The sequence below is a fragment of the Solanum lycopersicum genome, chromosome 2 (genome assembly GCF_036512215.1).
Source record: "Solanum lycopersicum chromosome 2, SLM_r2.1".
NCBI classification, from domain to species: domain Eukaryota; kingdom Viridiplantae; phylum Streptophyta; class Magnoliopsida; order Solanales; family Solanaceae; genus Solanum; species Solanum lycopersicum.
Window position 1 is genome coordinate 52780818 of NC_090801.1, and position 21794 is coordinate 52802611.

Genomic DNA, 21794 nt, shown 5'->3' on the forward strand with positions numbered 1-21794 from the left:
CTTTTGTGTTTAGGTGATTGTATCTTATTATTTTGATTTGTTAAAATTTGAAAATCTTTTAAAAATAAGATGTCTATCTTAAAAAGAAAGTAATGTCTAAATACATAAATATCAAATATCGAATTAGAAAAATATATAATTTTAGCATAACTATCACAGTAGCGGAGCCACAGTATGCTTAGGGGTTCATTTGAACCTCTTTCCGTAAAAACTTATATTATTTTTATATGATTAAAATAATTTTTAATTATATATAATAAACATCGAATTCGCTTCAACTATTTCATATATCTATTTTTTCGTATATTAAATCCTCTTTATCAAAATATTCTAGCTCCGTCTCTGAACTATGATTCGCACCCACCTATATAAATGATGAAGAAAAGAAAACAGAGTTAAAAGTTGAGAAACAAAATGACCAACTTATTCTTCCTTCAATTCCTCTTATTAGCCACTGCTTCCACCTTAACTCACATCTCAGGCCAAACAGTCCCACCACCACCGCCGACATCCGCCGCAACTCCACCGTCCCGCGCGGCGCAAGAATTCTTGGATGTACATAACAAGGCAAGAAGTGAAGTGGGTGTAGGCCCATTGACATGGAGTCCAATGCTAGCAAAAGAAACTAGTCTTCTTGTTCGTTACCAAAGGGACAAACAAAATTGCAGCTTTGCAAATTTAAGTAATGGCAAATATGGTGGCAATCAATTATGGGCTAGTGGTACAGTGGTGACCCCACGAATGGCGGTGGATTCTTGGGTTGCTGAGAAGAAATTTTATAGCTATGAAAATAATTCATGTACAGGGGATGATAAGTGTGGAGTTTATACACAAGTTATTTGGAAGAAATCAATTGAATTGGGTTGTGCACAAGCTACTTGTTCCAAAGGAGCTGCTACTCTTACTGTGTGTTTTTATAATCCACCTGGAAATGTAATTGGAGAGAAACCTTATTGATCTGTGATTTGTAAGGTAAATTCAAGTTTGTAGCTTATAATAAGAAGTTAACTCTCTTCATTTGCTGCTATTCTCCAATTCTCTTTTTCATTTTCTACTAAATCTAGAATTTAAATTTGATGGGTTTCTAACAGTTTTCAATTTGGAATCCATTACATGAAACTACGAATTTTCAAAGATTTATTATTTTGTTGAAATTTCAAATAAATGTCGTATATATTAAGGTGGGGGAGCTAAAAGAATGAAATTTTCTATATAGAATTCATTAGAACTTATTGAAGGCAGAGAAGCTTATCGATACAAGGTTCATTTGAATCCATTATTTTCAACGTAGAACATAAATATATATTTAAAGCTTCATGAAATTGCAACAAATAGTAGATACGAACTCATAACTGAGTGGAGTGAGGAACAATTTTTAATTGAAGTAGGGTGGAGCTCCTCTCTTTACCGTCAAGTGGCTTTCACTCCTCATAGAAAGCGTTAGTTCCCATAGCAAAAATATCATAAGTTCAATGCTAAGAATCTTAGTGTTAATCCATAAAACTTAAAATCCTGGTCTGCCTCGGATTGAATGTCTTTGACCTAGAAGAATCTTAATATAAAGAGGAGCTTGGGATTAAGAGGTAGTTGATTGATGCAACCACACCCACAACAAATGTGAATCTGAATTATATATATCAAAAACTTGAAGCCAAAAAATGATGTTGCATACAAAACACAGATTGTAGGCATTCTTCAGTCAAATCCTCCATTTCTTAACTCCAAAATTTGTATGCAGTTATACAGAAGAGAGAAAAGGAAATAAGTTCCCTCTGAAAAGGAAAACACAAAAGAAAAAGAGAGGTCTCACAAAACAATCTTTTCCCACTCTCAATAATTCCACATGAGATAAACAATGATTTCACGTAGCCTTAACGAGACTCGAACTCATGACCTATTGGTTTGAGGTCGAAGTGGCTTACTACTAATCAAATCTCTAAAAGCACATAAACATGCTATAACACACCATTAAACTAGGCATTTCACCAGCTCCTTCATGATTAGATACCGGAAAGCAAAATTACGAGGTACATATTCGATGTTCTTGTGAGAATTCTTCTGCTGAATCATCGTTATGCTTCTTGTAAAAGATTCAGGTAAACATTGCTGGATCATCTCAATAACACCAGCAGGAAGTAGGCCAGAATCTTTAGCAAAGGACTCCACAAGTTTGGGCAAAACAACTTTCTGACCCTTCTTCAGACCAAAAGTTGCTATAATGTATTCTTCTTTTGCTGCTTCTAGCTCCTGAAACACTTCTTTCGGTGTATAAACTCGTACCTGACAATGGAAAAGTTTGCCCCGTGAGACAATCAAATGTCATAATTGTTCATCAAATCCTGATGTCAATTTCTAGCCTTGTAAAAAGATAGTGCAGCAATGTTCAATGCCATGTAATTCAATTATTATTGCGTACAAGGAAAAATGATAATCGCAAGCTTTAACGAGAAAGGAAGATTATGGACAATACCGCAGGATCTGAATGATTGCCTGAGCAGAGTGCAAAGTGCAGAAGGGGTTCTGGACGTTCAATAGCATAGGTTCGTCTTTCATCGCCTGCCTTGAATTTTTTCCCAGAAGAAAGTAACAAGCGAAGTAACTGCAATACAAGTAGCAAATTTGAGAATGTCAACTATGAAAGACTAGTAAAACGAGACGTGTAAGGGATCAGAAAATACTAGGAATGAGAATGTCAACTTAGATGCTTTTGTGAGATTCTCAAATAAAGCTAGTTCCTGAACCAAAGTACACAACTACTTGTAGAGGTTTGTGTAGTAAAGAACATAGTTGCTGAATATGCAATTTAAGCAGAAATGAATGTATAACAGGAAACTGTTTTAGCGGTGTACCTTTCCTGGTTTAGACACCCGACATCCCAAGATAGAGTTCTGAATCACATTCCCACTGATTACATGACCACCAACGTTATAGGCAGCCTGGATTAAGTAAAAAGATTAGACACAATCCACCAAACAACTTATGGACGAAGAAATTTGTTTGTCTCACTGACCTTCAAGAGTAGATAAACTCTCTTCACATTCTTTTGTGGAATGCCATAAGATAAAAATGCCTAGATAGGAATAGTTGAAAAATATCGTAAGCTCAGAGTGGATATGGAACTTCACAGATTTCTTAACCTATAATTCTGAAAGTTTAATCAAGAAGGATAATTACATGCATCACCAATGCGTTATGTATGTTAATCCAGAAGGCTAGCTTTTCTTCATGACTCAATTTTCCGGGATCTATTACTTCTAGGCGAGAAACAATGGACCTGCAATGGAAAAGATTATTGTGGATTTTACAGCAAGAAATTGCTAAAGTACGTCCCACGAGATGCTTGAATCTCAGATTTCCTTACCTGAAATTTTGCAACAAAGGCTCAATATCACCTAGTCTATGACCATCTTTATATATACATTGTACTTCAACCATTGAGCTGTAAGGTCCAGTGGACTCCTTCAATCCTTCCACATGAAAAGGATTGTCACGAACATCAAACGATGAATCTTTCCTTGATCCTGGGCTCCATATGTCACATTGGTCTTTCGTTGAAAAGGCACTCATTGATGAAAAGGATGAGGTTGGCGAGAGACACGGATTTGCAATTTTGCAATATATGGTGCACATGCACCTTACCATGTCCTCAGACAACTTATTTGGTGTCTCTGGAACACGATCAGAAATACGGGTGCCAAAATGCTCCGCCAAACTGATTAAATTTGAAGAAGAATTCTGTGCGTACTGCAAAGGACCATTTAAAGAAAAACTCTCAGTACTCCACTTTTGAGACTATAACATGGACAGATACAAAAGTAGTATCTTCGCATTTCTCTTTTCGTCAAAAAGGAAAAAGTGCAGTAAAAACTTATCTCTGATACAACGTACCTCCATCATACATGAAGGTTGAGACTGACAAGCACGCAAAGCTTTGCCTGGTATGTCCCCTGTTGTGGAAGCTCTCTTTGACAAATCCAAATGTTGAGTTAGTGAGGAACGACTTCGATGGACCACAGATTCTCTAACTCTGTCTTCTGTTGTACTAGTTGTTTCTTTCCATGGATTTGACGCTGACTGTCTATCAGGCTGAGCACAAGAATTTGTCCTTCTCACTTTAGTATAAGATTTAGAAAATTGAAGGCACCTTCTCATTTTAGTATACATAGGAGATTTTAGTATATCATCTCTTGTGGGAGGATACAAGGATGAATTCTGTTGATCATAAGCTCTTTTACTATATAACGAAAGAAGATCCTGCTCCAGACGCCCTTTTTCCGACTCTAGTGCTGCAATTTCTCTAATCAGTTCTGTAGTTGGCTGGATTCAATTGAAAAAGACACATGACCAACACAGAAGGTATTAAAAAAAACACAAAAATAAGAAAGAGAAGCTCAATTTTGACAAGAATAACCATGAGTGCGACGGTGAAAACAATTTACAATACAGTATTTGAGCTTTACATTAGCTATGTTACTTCACAAGGAGATGTAAGAAGTTTGAAATGCTTAAATTTACACAAACTATTATCGCTATCTCTAAAAATTATTCAGGTAGAAGTAACCAGAATAATACGTCATACTATAGTATGTCATTAAGGCTACGAGGAACAGGAGGAGATACCTCAGGCATTGAGTTTGTCTCCTGAGCGATGTTTTGCGATAAAGATTCATATCCCAATTCTTTCTCTAGAGAACGTCGAACTGTGAGTTGGTGCTCTAATATTCTCTGGAGTTGCATTATCTGTAAAGTAGTTAAGTTTCGACCAATTTTATACATTAATAATCCGTTGAACCAACTAGAATTAATTAACTGTTTCATTATCTCAATTTTCTTACCTCTTCCTTCATAGAACTTTTGACTTCCTCAGATAACTGCTTCTTCTTGCTCTTACTACAGTCATTTCTATCACCCTTATCCTAGACAAAAAATAAACATATATATGTATATCCTCAAATGTCAAAAATGCTTGATTAATCTAAGTCGTGTTCGTTGTTCATTTTCCTTACTTTATCTTTGAGAGAAATTTGAAAATTTAGGCAATAGTTTGATGATGTAAAAACAAATTTGAACGCGCACAAGGAAGAGAAGCTACAAAGCAAGTTAAGGATCAAAAGTTCTACAAAAAGTGTAACTTTTTTGTCACATTTTGCTATAAAAGCTATAACATAAACACAGGATGAACACATGGAAGCTTCCTTACCAAATTCAATTGAGTAAAATCCTCCACTGAATGATGCACATTGTCTTTGAATCCGCGTGTATACGGGAAACTGCATTTGTGAAGATCAAATAGTAAATAAAATGTTACAAAACCATACTAGCATAGAAGATGAAGCTAAAAAAAACGTTTTCTGGAGTACAAAATGGCTCCTACAATAAACAAACTTCATTCAGAAAAACGAAAACACTAGGAAATTAACAAGATGAGAAAATAACAAAGGCCCTTCAATTTTCTTTTTTCCATTTTTGCTACAAAATCTTTGAACTTTTGATTTTTTAAGACCAACTCCAATGAAATTGAATCAAGAAAACTGCAACTTAGAGAAACCCCAAACACAAAAAACAGAGAAGAGAGATTACAAAACATTACTCTCTTTCTGTCTGTCTCAATTTACGTGATATCATTAGGATTTCAGAATCTAACAACATAAATATTGATTGTGACTTATAATAATTAACAATTCAAAATATTTAACTAGTTGAACTCTCGAAACAGAATGGTGCCACGTAAAATGAGACAGGAATCATACATACAATAACAAGAGGAAGAAATCAAATTGGTTACCTCTTGGAACGCTTGTGTTTATAATTGGTTACTTGCATTTGCAAATATCTTTCTCCAACACCCTTTTCAAGAACTAACCTGAAAACTTGCCATGAACATACTCTGAACTTTCAACACCTAAAAAAAACTTGCATATACACAGAAAAAAACCAAGAAAAGGCAGGTCTTTTTGACAAAGAATTAAAGTAACTGGTGCATATATATTCTTTTGCTCCAAAAAAAAAATCTGTTACAGGCAGAGTCCCAATACACAAGCTTTTTAGTAGTATAAAGGTGAAGGAACTAAACTTTTTCAACATTAAATCTACTAAGTACAACACCTCCAAAAGCAAAAATCTTTACTTGATTACAAGGAGTGATGGCTGAATAATGAAAAGCAAATAAAAACTAAAACTTTACAAGAATATAGATGAAAAAAATATATTAATGAGAGCTTATAATTGGATTACTAATTTAAGTTGACAAAATACTTTAGAGTAGAAAATTTCAGCTGAAGTAAACTATTTGTAGTATAAGTTGAGTCATAGGGCTAGTAAAACAAGTGACAACAATGTTAGTGGACCATCCTAAGTTAGGGTTAAAAACAGAATATATGCACGCTATATTTTAATTTGATTGACTTATTTTAATTTTTTTAAAAATGTTTCTTTCATTTTTAATAGCTTTTTTATGGTGATAGTTAAGATTATAAAATATTTTGATACATTACACGTATTTATAATTTAAGGCTATAATATTTAGAAAAGATTACTTTTTAAAATTCTATGTACAATCAAAAAATAAAGGAATAAAGTATAACTCTAATTAATTGGCATGTCTGAGACCTTACCTTTGTTATGTTTTTGAAGTTTTATATTTTGAGACAATTAACAGAAAGTTTGTGTGCTTGAAAATTAGAGGTCTACTGAGTCCTGACACACTCGAACAAGTGTTTTATGTAGATCCAACAACTGCATAAATTAAGACTATATATTATATGTGCAAATGTGTATAATTCAAGCTAATTATAACCACTATTTATAAGGAATAGCATCTCATCAAAGCTTAAACTAACAATAGATAATATTTTTATTTGCTACTTATGGTTTTATCCAAAAATATCATGCTTATGCATAACTGAAAATCAACTAAGAAAAAAATTATTATTATTTGTTCAGTTAATTTTAATCAAATATAAATAGTGTATTTTTCGTTAAGAGAGTTTCAATAAACCCCTTGGTGCTATCTAGCTCGGCCCTAGAAGGTCTAGCTAGAGACAATTGCTGCAATTTGAAAACAACGAGAAATAATCACAAAATTAATTGATCAATTGTTACACACACATGAAATGGAATTCACAATTTTTTTCCATATATAAAATAGAATATTAAGTAGAATCAAATGTAACAGATCAATCGCTATACGTATATACATTTTTATGAAGGCGGCATTCACGAGACATCAAAGAACACTTACCTTAGCCCTAGGATGCGAGGAGAAGGGTTTCGGAGCTCTTGAAATCGACTGAAATGAAGGGAAATGAGAGAATACATCAAATTTTAAGTATTTATAGAAGTTGTCTGCAGAGATCATTTACGGCCACTCATGTTTGGACCGTATATAGAACATGTATGTGGGCAGTAAATGGACAAATCTTCTTAAAAATTTAAAATTTGAATCTTAAAAATAAAATATGTTAGATATTAATAAGAAGTAAATATAATTTAATGGCATAAACATGATTTAAATTGAGAAGTATACATTACCTAATTGATCTCCATCGCTATTAAGATCTAAATCTTGCAATTTAAAGCAATTTTTTAAATACCTTTATTATTGTCATTTTCTTAAGCATATACTTTCTCTCATGGCGGATACCTATGTATACGGGCGGGGTGTCATGGCATCGACCTATATAATTAATAAGAAAAAATTACGAAAATAAATATCTTATATTTTTGTTTTTTTTAAATTATTTTTAAAAATATCTAAAATCGCTTATTTTTTTAATGTATTCGAGCTATATATTAATGTATTTGAGTCAGTATTTAATGTATCTGAGCTACATAATGTATTCGATTTATTTTACAATGTATCCGAACTAGTTTTTAATGTATTTGAGCTACATATTATGCATTCAATTTATGTTATAATGTATCCGAGACTCTTTAATGTATTCGAGCTACATATTAATGTATCAGATTTATGTTACTTTATAAAGGATTAATGTAATTATAAACTAAAGAGGAATAAATAGTAATTTCATATTAAAATTATGTATTTTCTTTAAAAAATTCCAAAAAAATAATAGAATGGTATATACCTCGACCTCTGATTGATAATAATATTCAAATAAATCAATTAATGAGCCAAGCTCTTCTATGTTCACATAATTGATGATAAATTATACTCTTTTGATTCTAATTTACGCGGTGTCTTTCGAATTTTGAGATTCAAATAAGTTTAATTTAATGAATAACCCATTGTAAGGCAGGAACGTTGTTAGAACTATCTTAAGATGTTCAATTGAACACCCTTCATCGGAAAATTATGTTGTATACATATGTCAAAATAGAACATTTAAAGAATAGAAGTATATATTTAAAGTTGAACACCCTTAATAAAAGCTATGTCTTTGGTGTAGCAATAATAGGTGTTCATTTGAATGAAAAGGCTTCGGTTCGAACCCAAAATAACATAATAATTTTTTGTTTTATTTTGTTGACCGTCACACCATTAATTTTTTAATGCACCTAATTAAGAAAATTTATAATTCCGCTACTTTTGCAAGGTCAAGTAAAAAACAAATATTTTACCATGTTAGTATCGATGTTCATGAGAAACTGTAAAGATGAGTTGATATGTTCAGATGTACATTTTCAAAGTTAAAATTTTTATTTATCAACTCTGCTAATCTAATTTTGAGTATATATATAGGTAGAAGATGCTATATAGACTTTGACACTTGAATATATAGACACAATAAAAAGGTATGAATTGAGTCATGTCTGATAATGTGGAATAAGACGTATATTCTGTTCCAAGCAACAAAGATTATATTTTTGTTGCTTGGAACAGAATATACCTCTTATTCCACATTATCAGAAAGCTCTGTTAAATTCTTTTCATGAGACTCAATTCATACCTATTTATTGTGTCTATATATCCAAGTGTCAAATCTATAGCATCTTCTACCTATGTGTACATAAAAGATAAAGGATAGTTAAAAAGTGTTTGCCAATAAAGAAATATGAGTAATTTGTTGGAGTAATTCAGTGAATAATCAATTTTTAAATGAATCTGACAAACATGCTGTGGCAAGTCGTAAATACGAGTTATGCATGTTGGGTTGATTTAGTCTAATTCGAGATATAATAGGATTAGATTAAAATTTTTAGAGTTGATTTAAGAAAATAATTTTTTAATACGATCTGAATAAATCTGTTAATTTATGGGGCTTGAAAAATATTGATAGGACCGGCCTACGGGCCAATAAAAATTTATTAAAAAATATAATATAATATTGAAATTTAAAATTAAAGAGAATCCAAATTCAAAACAATTAGATTAATATTTCTATTTAGATATTTATATTTTTACATGAAAAAAAACTTAATAAATATTATAAAGATAATTTTATTTGTGAATTTGATTAACAAGTGGTAACATTTAACATAATTTGATTCTGTCGATATTTATGACAGTATTTTTAAATTATAATTTATAATAAATATTTTTTTTTAAAAAAATAAGCTGATTCGACAAGTATGTAACCCACGTACTTGTGGGTTAGACCGACCATTTTTAAGCTCATAGCAAAAATAGATTAGTCCAATCTAACTCGTAAATTATCAAAGTCTGTACAAATTAATCGAATAAAAATCCTAACCCATATTATCAACTCTAATCTTATTATTACTCTTTGGAATTGTGGATTATATTGCCTCTTTTTTTCTCTTATATTAATTATATTGAGTATATATATGCACTAAGTGTAACGACCTGTTTAGTCGTTTTGAGCAGCAGATTTTATTTCTGGAAAAACAGGCTGAGACGACGGAACCCACGACGGAACGTCATGGGCACGACGGACCGTCGAGGGTGTCTCGTTTCAAAACACTTAGAAAAACTGAAAATTGGGTACTGAAAATCGACTCTCTGAACTTCGTAACGAAATGGCAGGACGGACCGTCACAGGTGTGACGGACCGTCACAGACCCTTGATGGAAATTTGGGTCTCTGAACTTTGCGACGACCTGCAGGACAGACCGTCGCAGGCACGACGGCCCGTCACAGGTTGCGCAATCCCAGTCCGGGTCGGATTTCTTGATACATTTTAAGGGACATTTTTGACTATTCTTGCCTTAATTATAAAGTTAGTGGGTTAATGTTAATAAGTCTAATTACTTGGGGGTTAAAAGAGGTAACCTTAAGTTAATTAGTGGGTTATTATTGCCATCTTTTACACTTGATTATATGTTAATTAGGGTAAAAGAAAGAGGGTTTGAATAAAGAAAATAGAAAGAACAAGAGAAAGAGAGAGAAAGTGGAACGAGAAAGAGGAGAAACGAAGAGGACACAAAGCTTTGGGAATTTGTTTGCTTGATTTCTAATCTTCGGTGGAGGTAGGTTATGGTTTTCATGCTTTCATAGTAAACTCTTAATAGAGAATGATATGTATTGGTAGTATTGTAAACCCTGCTATGTGCTTAATTGTATGCATGCATGAACGTGATTATATAATTGTGATTATATTAAGCATGATGAAGTTATTGAATCCCAAATTTGATAAAAACCTAATCTCTTTTTAATGATGATGCCTTGGTAAGGGAGAAGGCTTGATGAACTAAAGTAATAAGATTGATGATGCCTTGGTAAGAAAGAAGGCTTGATGAATTGATGGAAGGAGATTAGGGGATCGGGTGTCACGAACCGACACGTAGTATTAGGGGATCGGGTGTCACGAATCGACACGTAGTATTAGGGAATCGGGTGTCACGAACCGACACGTAGAATTAGGGGATCGGGTATCACGAACCGACACGTAGTATTAGGGGATCGGGTGTTACGAACCGACACGTAGAATTAGGGGATCGGGTGTCACGAACCGACACGTAGAATTAGGGGATCGGGTGTCACGAACCGACACGTAGAATTAGGGGATCGGGTGTCACGAACCGACACATAGATTTAGGGGATCGGAGTGTCACGTACCGACACAAGAGGATTAATGAATATGAGGGATCGGAGTGTCACGTACCGACACAAGAGGATTAATGAATATGAGGGAGCGGAGTGTCACGTACCGACACAAGAGAAATAAAGATAATGAATCTCGAAAGATGTTAATATACTCAATCTAATGAACATAATTCCCAAATGAGTATGGTATTGAGGCTTGAGTCCTCATGCGTGAACTTGACGGTAATTGTTAATGATATAGTACTTGTTGTTGCTACATGTTGAGTATCATGGTTGATTTTATGATATTATTGGTATATATTGATTTCTATTTTGAGTTGGCCGATGATATCTACTCAGTACTCGTGTTTTGTACTGACCCCTACTTTTATGTTTTCTTCTTGTTTATTTGTGGAGTGCAGCAAACGTGCCATCGTCTTCAACTCAAAAGTAATTCAAGCCAGTCTTACTACATCGGAAATTCAGGGTAAGCTAATGCTTCTAGCTTGGACTGGATCTTCTTCTTCAAGTCTCGATGCCTTGAACTTCCGACATGGACTAGCTTCTTATGTATTTTTAGCTTTTAGAATACTCTTAGTTTAGTCGTTTGATCGTAGATGTTCTTGTGATGATGACTTCCAGATTTTGGGGAATAATAGATGTTGAATTTTAGAAGTTAATGAATTGGTCTTTATTTAATGAGTTTAAGTCTTCCGCATTACTTTTTGTTGATATTATATTGAAATGTTAAGGTTAGATTGGTTGGTTCGCTCACATAGGAGGGTAAGTGTGAGTGCCAGTCGCAACCCGGTTTGGGTCTGTCACGACCCAATTCCGGGCCGCGACTGGCACCCACATTTACTCTCCTATGTGAGCGAACCAACCAAATCTAAACCTTATCATTTCAACATATATCCACAGAAAGTAATGCGGAAGACTTAAACTCATAAGTAAAATCAATAATCAACTTCTATAACTCAAAACTTATCATTCCCCAAAATCTGGAAGTCATCATCACAAGAACATCTACTTCAAATTACTAAATCTAAGAGTATTCTAAAAGCTAAAAATACATAAGAAGCTAGTTCATGCCGGAAGTTCAAGGCATCAAGACTTAAAGAAGAGATCCAGTCCAAGCTAGAAGCATTAGCTCACCCTGAAGATCCGATCTGACGAAGACTGGCTAGAATTACTGTTGAGTTGAAGACGACGACACGTTTGCTGCACTCCACAATTAAACAAGAAGAAAACAATAAAAGTAGGGGTCAGTACAAAGCACGGGTACTGAGTAGATATCATCGGCCAACTCAAAATAGAAATCAATATGTATCAAGTAATATCATAAAATCAACTATGATACTCAACATGTAGCAACAACAAATACTATATCATTAACAATTACCGTCAAGTTCACACATGAGGACTCAAGCCTCAATACCATACTCATTTGGGAATCATGTTCATTAGATTGAGTATATTAACATCTTTCAAGATTCATTATCTTTATTTCTCTTGTGTCGGTACGTGACACTCCGCTCCCTCATATTCATTAATCCTCTTGTGTCGGTACGTGACACTCCGATCCCCTAAATCTACGTGTCGGTTCGTGACACCCGATCCCCTAAATCTACGTGTCGGTTCGTGACACCCGATTCCCTAATTCTACATGTCGGTTCGTGACACCCGATCCCCTAAATCTACGTGTCGGTTCGTGACACCCGATTTCCTAATTCTACGTGTCGGGTCGTGACACCCGATCCCCTAATTCTACGTGTCAGTTCGTGACACCCGATCCCCTAATTCTACGTGTCAGTTCGTGACACCCGATCCCCTAAATCTCCTTCCATCAATTCATCAAGCCTTCTTTCTTACCAAGGCATCATCAATCTCATTACTTTAGTTCATCAAGCCTTCTCCCTTACCAAGGCATCATCATTAAAAAGAGATTAGGTTTTTATCAAGATTTGGGATTCAATAACTTCATCATGCTTAATATAATCACAATTATATAATCACGTTCATGCATGCATACAATTAAGCACATAGCAGGGTTTACAATACTATCAATACATATCATTCTCTATTAAGAGTTTACTATGAAAGCATGAAAACCATAACCTACCTCCACCGAAGATTAGAAATCAACAAGCTATCTTCTCAAAATCCTTGCTATCCTCTTCGTTTCTCTCTCTCTCTACTCGTTCTCTTTCTTTTTCTGTCTCTCTTTGTTCTTTCTATTTTTCTTATTCAAACCCTCTTTCTTTTACCCTAATTAGTATATAATTAAGAATAAAAGATGGCAATAATACCCCATTAATTAACTTAAGGTTACCTCTTTTAACCCCCAAGAATTTGAGTTATTAATATAAACCCACGAAATATATAATTATAGCAGGAATAGTCCAAAACGCCCCTTTAAAACTTAACCAGAATTCTGACTTCCACTGGGATTACGCAAGCTGTGACGGGCCGTCGTACCTGCGACGGTCCGTCCTGCAGGTCGTCGCAAAGTTCAGAGACCCAAATTTCCACCAAGGGTCTGTGACGGTCCGTCACACCTGTGACGGTCCGTCCTGCCATTTCGTTACAAAGTTCAGAGAGTCGATTTCAGCACCCAAATTTCAGAATTTCTAAGTGTTTTGGGACGAGACACCCTTGACGGTCCGTCGTGCCCATGACATTCCGTCGTGGGTTCCGTCGTCTTAGCCTGTTTTTCCAGAAATAAAATCTGCTGCTCAAAACGACTAAACAGGTCGTTACAGGGTCGTGACACTAAGATCCCACAACCTGAGATCTTCTTGAAACTCACGATACTAAAAATGGTCAAACAGAAATTAAATAAAAGCAGGTAAAAAAAATAATTTTAAGCAGTAGTAAAATTGTATATTATTAAAGAGTTTTTTTAACATTAGTTAATAATTATTGAATTCAGTGTCACAAAAAGATTTCGATATATATTTACCAAGAGGGCTAATTACCTCTAAAAAATATTTAATGGCAATTAAGTTATTATCACTAATTAATTATCGTTAAAAATCATTTTAATATAGTATTAATGTTGAATATTGGTCGACTAACATTCAGAGAATATACCATAGTTGAATTAATTTTTCACTAAGAGGGTTTAAAATATAAAAAAGTAAAGCAAAAAAAAGAGTCGAAAAAAATTAGTTTATTATATACATAAAAATTAATTCTAACTCCATAAATAGCATAATTTTTTATCAAAAAAAATTTGAATAAATCTCACGATCCTACCTTGGAAGGTCTAGCTAGAGACAATCACTGCAATTTAAAAGTTTCGAGAAATAAATCACAAAATTTAAAGTATCACCAAATTCAATCTAAAGTGCGGATCAAACAAATTAGAAGTGATATACAATTTGACCTTTAAAACTGAAATTGTGACAAAACTTAATAATTAGCTTAAATTTTATATTTGTATTCAAAAATTTGTTTATTATATTAATATTTTATTGAGAATTTAATTTTTAAATTTAGAATTTAGAAAAGGTGAGAATAAAACAGAAAGAAAAGGTTCAAATATGGTCATTATTAAAATTTTGTTTCATGTATATCATTTTTATTTGAGAAAAAGCTTATATATGTTATTATTTATAAATTAATTTTTTTTTTATTTTGTAGCCATTTTTTATATGTGATCAATTATGACTCGGCTATGTCATTAGTTAAATCAAAATTTTAAAAGGAAAATACTCAATTTCAAATATGTCATCGAACATTAAAAAAAGAATCATTTATGTCATTCATTAAAAGTTTGATCTATTTATATCATTTCACTGAATAATTATTGACATAAATGAGTCTTTTCTCAAATGAAAATAGCGTAGATGGGTCAAACTTTTAATAGATGACATAGATGAGCTCTTCTTCAAAATTAAGTGACATATTTAAACTTTTTTTCTAAATAAAATTACTTTATTAAAATGTACCTATATTAGTTACGTGATCTAATTAGATTTGATATGAAATAAAAAAAAAAAAGATTTATAGATTTAAATATGTAATACTATGACTTCAAAAGCTTTTCAGTAAAAGTAAGAAAAGACAATTTAAAATTAAAGTATTTTAAATAGAAAAATATTTTATTCTTTTTAAACTTTGTTTCCTATTCGACACTCGATGTCAGGAATCCGCATCAAAGTCTTGACCATATTTGGATAGCGCTCTCAAGAACCTAGTCGAAGGTGACACTCCTAACAAAATTTTCTCTTTGCCAAAACTCGAATTCATGACATGATTAAAAGTAAAATTGTCTCAGCACTACAGAATAACTGATATTCGTTTTTTTCTTTTGCATGTTATAAAAGAGAATAGTATCACATAAAAATTTGTTGTCTGAGAATTATATACTAATAAGTTTTATTTATTTATACACCATATAAGTGGAAATATATGAGGTGAAACAGAAAAGTTCATTACTGACTTTATAAAAGCAAGGTATGACTGTATGTGACAAAAGATACTTACGATTGCAGACTGGAAAACAAAAGGGGTGAGTTAGAGAGCGATGGTTCGATGATTGAAATATGTTATAAGTGGAAAATTAGAAGGTGAAACAATTTTACTAGTTAAAGGTAATTTCAATAGATTTTTCTATGATAATATTCAATGCTGAAACACTGACTGCAACTTCTAAAGAAAAGTACATGGATACAAAAAAAAAAAAAAAAAAAAAGGTCAGTGCCAAAACTACACATGTAAGTTTTTTTTGCATGTGACCTGTTCATGCTTTCTGTGACATGGGTAAATATGGATTGCTATCCATATTCGAACTCATAATATTGTCGATCATTTCTAAAATACTTAGAATAATTTTTTAAAGATTTGTAAAGAAATTAGAATCAGAAAAAAATTAGAAAAAAATATACGAAATAAAGAAAAATTGTTGTCAATCTGTGTTTAAAAAATCTTACTGACTCGACAAACTTTGCAAAAACACGAAGTTACTAAAGTTTAATGAACCAATGAAGAACAGAAGAATATAAATTAATTCACAAATCTAAATTTGTAACACATATCAGAATTCAGAAAAACAGAAAGAAGATCAAACCCACTGAATGCACACAATGTTCCCTTAAGGAAATTATTCCTCTCTAGTATCTGAGGTTTGATTTTGAAATATGTCATTCCAGGATAGAATGATCTAAATCACCAGTGTATTGGTACCCAAAACGCTGGTGTTAGCAAGTCACTCAACGACAGTAAAGTACAATTAGAATACTAGACTTAGTAATAGTAAAAGAAGTCCAAAATTTTTTCATTCTTTTTAAAAATGAGAGGAAATCCCTCAATTTATAAAAAAACAAAGGGTAGTGTGAAAAGGTTCTTATAGTGTCTTATTAGAAAGGCCACAAATATTTGAAAAAGTAACAATCTTTCGGAAATATCACAACCTTTCATAAAAGTCACAATACTTCAGAAAAGACGCAACTTTTCATAAAAATCGCAATTTTTCATAAAAATCGCAATTCTTCAAAAGTCGCAACTTTTCATAAAAGTCGCAACTCTTCATTTTCCATTCACACCTTTTAAAACCCAACAACATATGGATAAAATATGGATTAGCCAAATGGATTCAGCTTTTAACTTTTATTCATTCAAAATTTATCATATATTATTTAAACTAGTGTAACTTATCTTCCTTTTATGTTCTTCCATAGAACTAATTATTTTTCTCTATAATTGAAAAGTTGAAGTTTTTGGCCCTCCAAAGATATATACTGTTTTTTAAATGTATATTTCTTTTGTTAATTGTAATTATATTTTTAATTTGTTTAATTTTATATTGTGTAATAAATAATAGTGTACAATAAGCAAATCATATATTAGTATTGACATTGCTTAAAGTGCATTAAACACCATGACACCTACCCATATGAAACCTATAGGAATGTGTGATCAAAGTATGCTAGGAGTTTTCTATTCTAATGATTGCATATGCTCTTGTCTCCTATGATGTAATGTGAGTGTGTGTAGTGTATAATTCGTAAGACTCTATATGTGTGTATGACTTGAGACTTGAGGAATGTTATACATGTGTTGTGATACAAATATTCATTTGCTTTGAAATCAAAAATATTTTTCCCTTGTTATTACATACAGTTATTTTATATGGAAGAGTTATAGGTTTTTATTTTATTTTTATGATACAATAAAACTAAATGAAACATTTTAAACATTTTTCATATGTAAAAGACTAATCCATTTTACCCAATCAATTTGTTATCCAATCCATTTTACCAATATCAAATATGGGCGGGTCGAATTATTACTAATTTTATGTTGACTCATTTTCAATCCGCCCAAATTTTATCCAAGACAACATTTGCCACCACTAGTCATAAATAATAACCTCACTTTTGTCGTGCAATATAACATTTAGATACACTCTAATTTGCAAAATTTGTATTTTATCAAATTTTGGTGTGTTCAGATATGTCTAAATACATGTATTTCAAGATACATGAGGTCAAAGTTGTTCTAGGTACATTGTATCCAAGTGTACTTACATGTATCTCTGAGATACATAACAAATCTCCCTAGCCTTTCTCTCATATCGCTCGCCAAATCACACCTGATACATACAAATACATGTATCTAGTTTGATTCGCATGTATCTGGAATACATAACAGATTATTAAGATTTTACTGTGTATGTTAGATATATGTGAATCGCACTAGATACATGAATATACTATATTAAGAAAATATTTACCATTTATAGCAATATCATTTTTTTTCACTTAATCACTTTTGATACATTTATAATAAAGTTTCACTACATAATACAAAGTATAATTTATAAAACACATATAATACAAATTCTATTGATATATAACATATTTATCACACATTTTAATATAATGTGTAAATTTCTTATCAAACAAGCATGATATATTTTAAAACAGTTATAATAGATATATATTGCATACGTAATTCATTTATAATATATATTATAGATTTATCATAATATTGCTATATATTATATAAATAATAATAAATAAATTTATCATTAAAATCAGTAATTATTTATTAAAAATTATTCATCCAGGTAATTTTTCCTACCGATCTATTTCAAGTAAATATAGGGCCTTAGTTTGCCGTGTCACGTAATATTTCCATCCAAATTTCATCAGTTGGATCTGTGTAGAGTTTCAACTTGGGCTTTCCCCATTTATTTACCATAATATTGCACATTTGTCCTTCAAATGATCCTTCACATTTGGGTCTGCTTAAAAATACAAATATTATTTTTAACATAAATAGATAATATATAGATGAATAATTGAGAACGTCAAAGATAAAATACACATTATAGAAAAGATAAAGCATATCTATTATTCATAATTGATGTGAGATTTTAATTTTTGAAGTCAAGTTGAGAGGCATAAATAACTTTCACTCTAACAATTATAACTCCAAGAGAAAAATGAAAATGAATATCCAAAGCATGTCAAACGAGCTAAAAAATACAAAAAAATTGAATATTTCATTCCTAACTTTACATCTCCAAAACCAAATTTGTCCAAAAAAAATTTTCACGTTCATCAAATATTGATCCATGTCATAAATTTAGAGGATACCGTGGCAATAACATGTATATTACCGTGTATATCAATGTATACCCATACATCTCGCCATTACATTTGTAATATACAATACATATTGGCATGTGTATATCATAATATCAGCGTATATCACACATATACCTTGCGAATAATAGAGTAGTGAGCATTTTATCGAATTATTCACCCTTTATACCTCAATGACATTTATATTGGTTTTTACTGAATCAAGTTTAAATTGATTTTTTACGCTTATATTTTGTGATTGAAGTATGTGCAATTACATTGTACGTACAAAAATAAAACGAAGCATAATTCAATTTTTATTAAATTATTAGAAGATGAATAAGGAGGAATAATGCAACAAAACCACAAGTTAGATATTTCTCTCTCTCTCTCTCTCTTGGTAATATGTATATTAATTTTAAAAAGTAAATTCAAATTTATATGTAGCTAAAGGCTACTCACAATATTGAATGCTGAATATATAACGTATATCCTGCATTATAACGTACGTTTTTAATAATATTGACCTATGTACCATGCCCTTTTTTTAAAAAAAAAAATTATTACTTGACGTACTAACCAAAGTTTGCAAAAGATACTCCCTCCATTTCATTTATTGGGTTTGGTTTCATTATGGTAAAAAATACCCAAGTTTTCTAATGTGATGTACATCATATTATGGAGAAGACGGGGACTAGACCTTACCTTTAATATACAATCACATATTGCAAACATTCTAGGTAAAAACCCTTTAACATGGGTGGGTAGTGATTCACTGAAGGAAGTGATTTACCTTTAATCAGAGATTTCGGATTCGAGATCTAGGTATGAAGAAAATCTTATTGAATGTATCATCTTTGAATAAATCCTGCAGTGAGCATCCGAATTTAGTTATAACCCTAATGCGGACCCCTCTTGGCAATTGACTAATATTATGAATCAAAAGTTGATTATCCAAAAAGTAGTGGCTTTGAAAAAGAAAAAACGAAGTTAGATATTATGAAAGGTCGTGCTAATAATTCATAGATTATAAACTACTACCAATTATGTTGGTTTTTTTTTTTTTTGTAAAAGATGCAATTATCAAATGTATGGCCTTCGCCTCGAGCTGTCACGATTGATATTGATCTGAACTCAGTTATTCATCTGAATTTAATATTTTTTACATAAAATTTATTAAATTTGCAACAAAAATAGATGTGAACCTACGATGATATAAGAGATTAGATGTAGAATGGGTGGCTATGATAAGGTTTGTGTGCATGTGTGTGGTCCTCTTAATTAACTACATCACCCAACTTAGTTGGAGAAAAGGTGGTCCTTTAATTTATTGAAATGACAGTCATGCATGAAACTCTTGTTTGTACTCTTAACACATATCTGATTACCTAATAACATTAACCATTTATTGTCTTTTTAGGGTATAGAGTGGGTGGAGAATGTTATATACGAGTTCAATCAAACTCAATGATTTTAATTCTACGTTAAATCCTATTTGATATCAACAAGGGTAGAGTGATAAACATAATTTTTATTATATTCTTAATCTGAGGTCTCCATAGTTGTTTTGATAGTTGCTTTTGTGTGTTTACTAGCTAGGGTTCATTCAAATATTATCCATAGAAAATAATTATGAAGACACTCTTATATCCTCTAGTTAGAATGATTACTATATTTAAGGCTGCAATCATTCACTATGCTACTTGCAAACTAGCCAACCACTCTCTTCGCCATATTAATTTTTTTTTTTAAAAAAAATAATTAATGTAATCTAATTTAATTTTAAAAATTAATCAGATTGACTTTCGAAAAAATGTAACATAACAACTAAAAGACGACGGAGGAAGTATCAATACTCCTTCCTTTTTAATTTGTATTATGTATGTAGGAGATTATTTATTTTGATTGAATAGAAAATTTAAAAATTTAAAGATAAAAGACTTTTTTTTATTGTATTTTAAAATAAGGTTAAAATATTTTGTTTGTTTAGTTTTACTCTTTCACAATGAATTTGTACTTATATTCAGAAATAATAAATGCAAGTGTATATTTTATCATAATGTAATAAATGCAAATGTATATTTTATCATAATGTATTTATTAATATCATTTCAAAAAGACTTCGAGAATAACTTAAGAAATGAAGTAGTAAATGTTAAAGGGTAAAATAAGAAAAATAATTTACTTTTCTCTTAAATATGCTAAATTGAAATAGAAGAAATAGTTCTGACTGAAAAAAAAAAGGTTCTATACATTGATAGTCCTTGAAGAATATTTAAAAGTGTTTTCAAGTATCCATGTAGATAAGTTAATCACTTAAAATATATTATCTCATTTAATTATAAAAATATTGTCTCAATAAGTTGTAAAACCTTAGACTTATTCTAATTTAGATTTAAAAAATGTTATATTTTACACGATTAGTTTAAATACCTTAAAAACGATTAAAAACACTTCCAATATTTTATTTTAACAATATTGACTTAAAGTGTCTAATATGAACACTTTATTATACATTTAAGTGCTCAATTAAAATAAATTTTAATTTAAATATCTAAATCAAATTTAAATAAGTTTAAAGGATATCAATATATATATTTTTTTTAAAAAAAAGATATTTACTCCCCCACAGAAAAATAAATTTAAAAAATCGATGTCACGTGTTTTAGGTGCATTATTTTGTTTTTATGTGCAATATAGCTGGGCAGGTAAAGAAGAACATCATAATAATTCATTGATTGTAACGTACAACTATCCCAAGTAAAACAGACCAATTCAACTGTCATTTCAATTTATTGTTTTGAGAGAAAAAAACAAAAATTAACTAAAGAATCTTGTTTGTACATGTACAAAGGAAAACAATTAAATGCAATACTCCATTGCGTAAGATAAGTTCAATTTTAAAAGCCCAAACAGCATCATGTGTCCCCATGATCACTTTGGGTCCACAAACAAATTTTCTTTACTTTTACGGTGTCAAACGGGTGGATTGGATTGAAATTAGAAAAATTACAATAGGTTGAACAGAAATCAGGTTGAATCTTTATCCGTTCAAATTTACTTTGGGCTCAAATGGGTTGGGTTTAAATGGGCTAAAAAAGGGATTGGGTCTTGACCCGCTCATTTTGGTCCGATTAATCTCAATAATTTAACATATTGATATTTAACTTTTGTAATCACAATTTAAATTTTCACTCAATAATTTTTTGTTAGAAAAGTAACAAATTGATAAATAAATCCTAAAAAATGTTAAA

General features: G+C 31.4%; 2 protein-coding genes across 3 annotated transcripts; one reads left to right on the forward strand and one right to left on the reverse strand.

The window, feature by feature from the left end:
• The first annotated feature begins 385 nt into the window (after window positions 1-385).
• LOC101257731 (STS14 protein) lies at window positions 386-1027 on the forward strand. Its single transcript, XM_010318847.4, has one exon. The coding sequence runs from the start codon at window positions 415-417 to the stop codon at window positions 955-957; it is 543 nt and encodes a 180-aa protein (XP_010317149.1). The 5' UTR covers window positions 386-414; the 3' UTR covers window positions 958-1027.
• Window positions 1028-1682: 655 nt separating this feature from the next.
• LOC101258527 (uncharacterized) lies at window positions 1683-7343 on the reverse strand. Of its 2 annotated transcripts, XM_026029260.2 has the most exons (13): window positions 7241-7343; window positions 6615-6735; window positions 5786-5863; window positions 5201-5270; window positions 4836-4916; window positions 4621-4740; window positions 3889-4317; window positions 3362-3744; window positions 3175-3274; window positions 3011-3070; window positions 2850-2936; window positions 2471-2599; window positions 1683-2280 (listed from the first exon to the last, which is right to left on the reverse strand). In XM_026029260.2, exons 3-13 carry the CDS (start codon window positions 5821-5823, stop codon window positions 1969-1971), a joined length of 1809 nt encoding a protein of 602 aa, XP_025885045.1. In that variant the 5' UTR covers window positions 5824-5863; window positions 6615-6735; window positions 7241-7343; the 3' UTR covers window positions 1683-1968. The 2 variants fall into 2 exon arrangements, with proteins under 2 accessions (XP_025885045.1, XP_019067753.3); XM_019212208.3 differs by lacking the exon at window positions 6615-6735 and having other exon boundaries at window positions 7241-7288.
• Between the last annotated feature and the right edge of the window lie 14451 nt (window positions 7344-21794).

Bases quoted from the DNA above. Each gene is read 5' to 3' on its own strand.
- LOC101258527 (XM_026029260.2), bottom strand. From the start codon at position 5,823: ATGCAAGTAACCAATTATAAACACAAGCGTTCCAAGAG. The intron at 3,745-3,888 runs GTACGTTGTATC...GGTCCTTTGCAG, and splicing joins AACCTTCATGTATGATGGAG to TACGCACAGAATTCTTCTTC. The intron at 2,937-3,010 runs GTCAGTGAGACA...TACTTAATCCAG, and splicing joins GAGTTTATCTACTCTTGAAG to GCTGCCTATAACGTTGGTGG.
- LOC101257731 (XM_010318847.4), top strand. From the start codon at position 415: ATGACCAACTTATTCTTCCTTCAATTCCTCTTATTAGCCACTGCTTCC.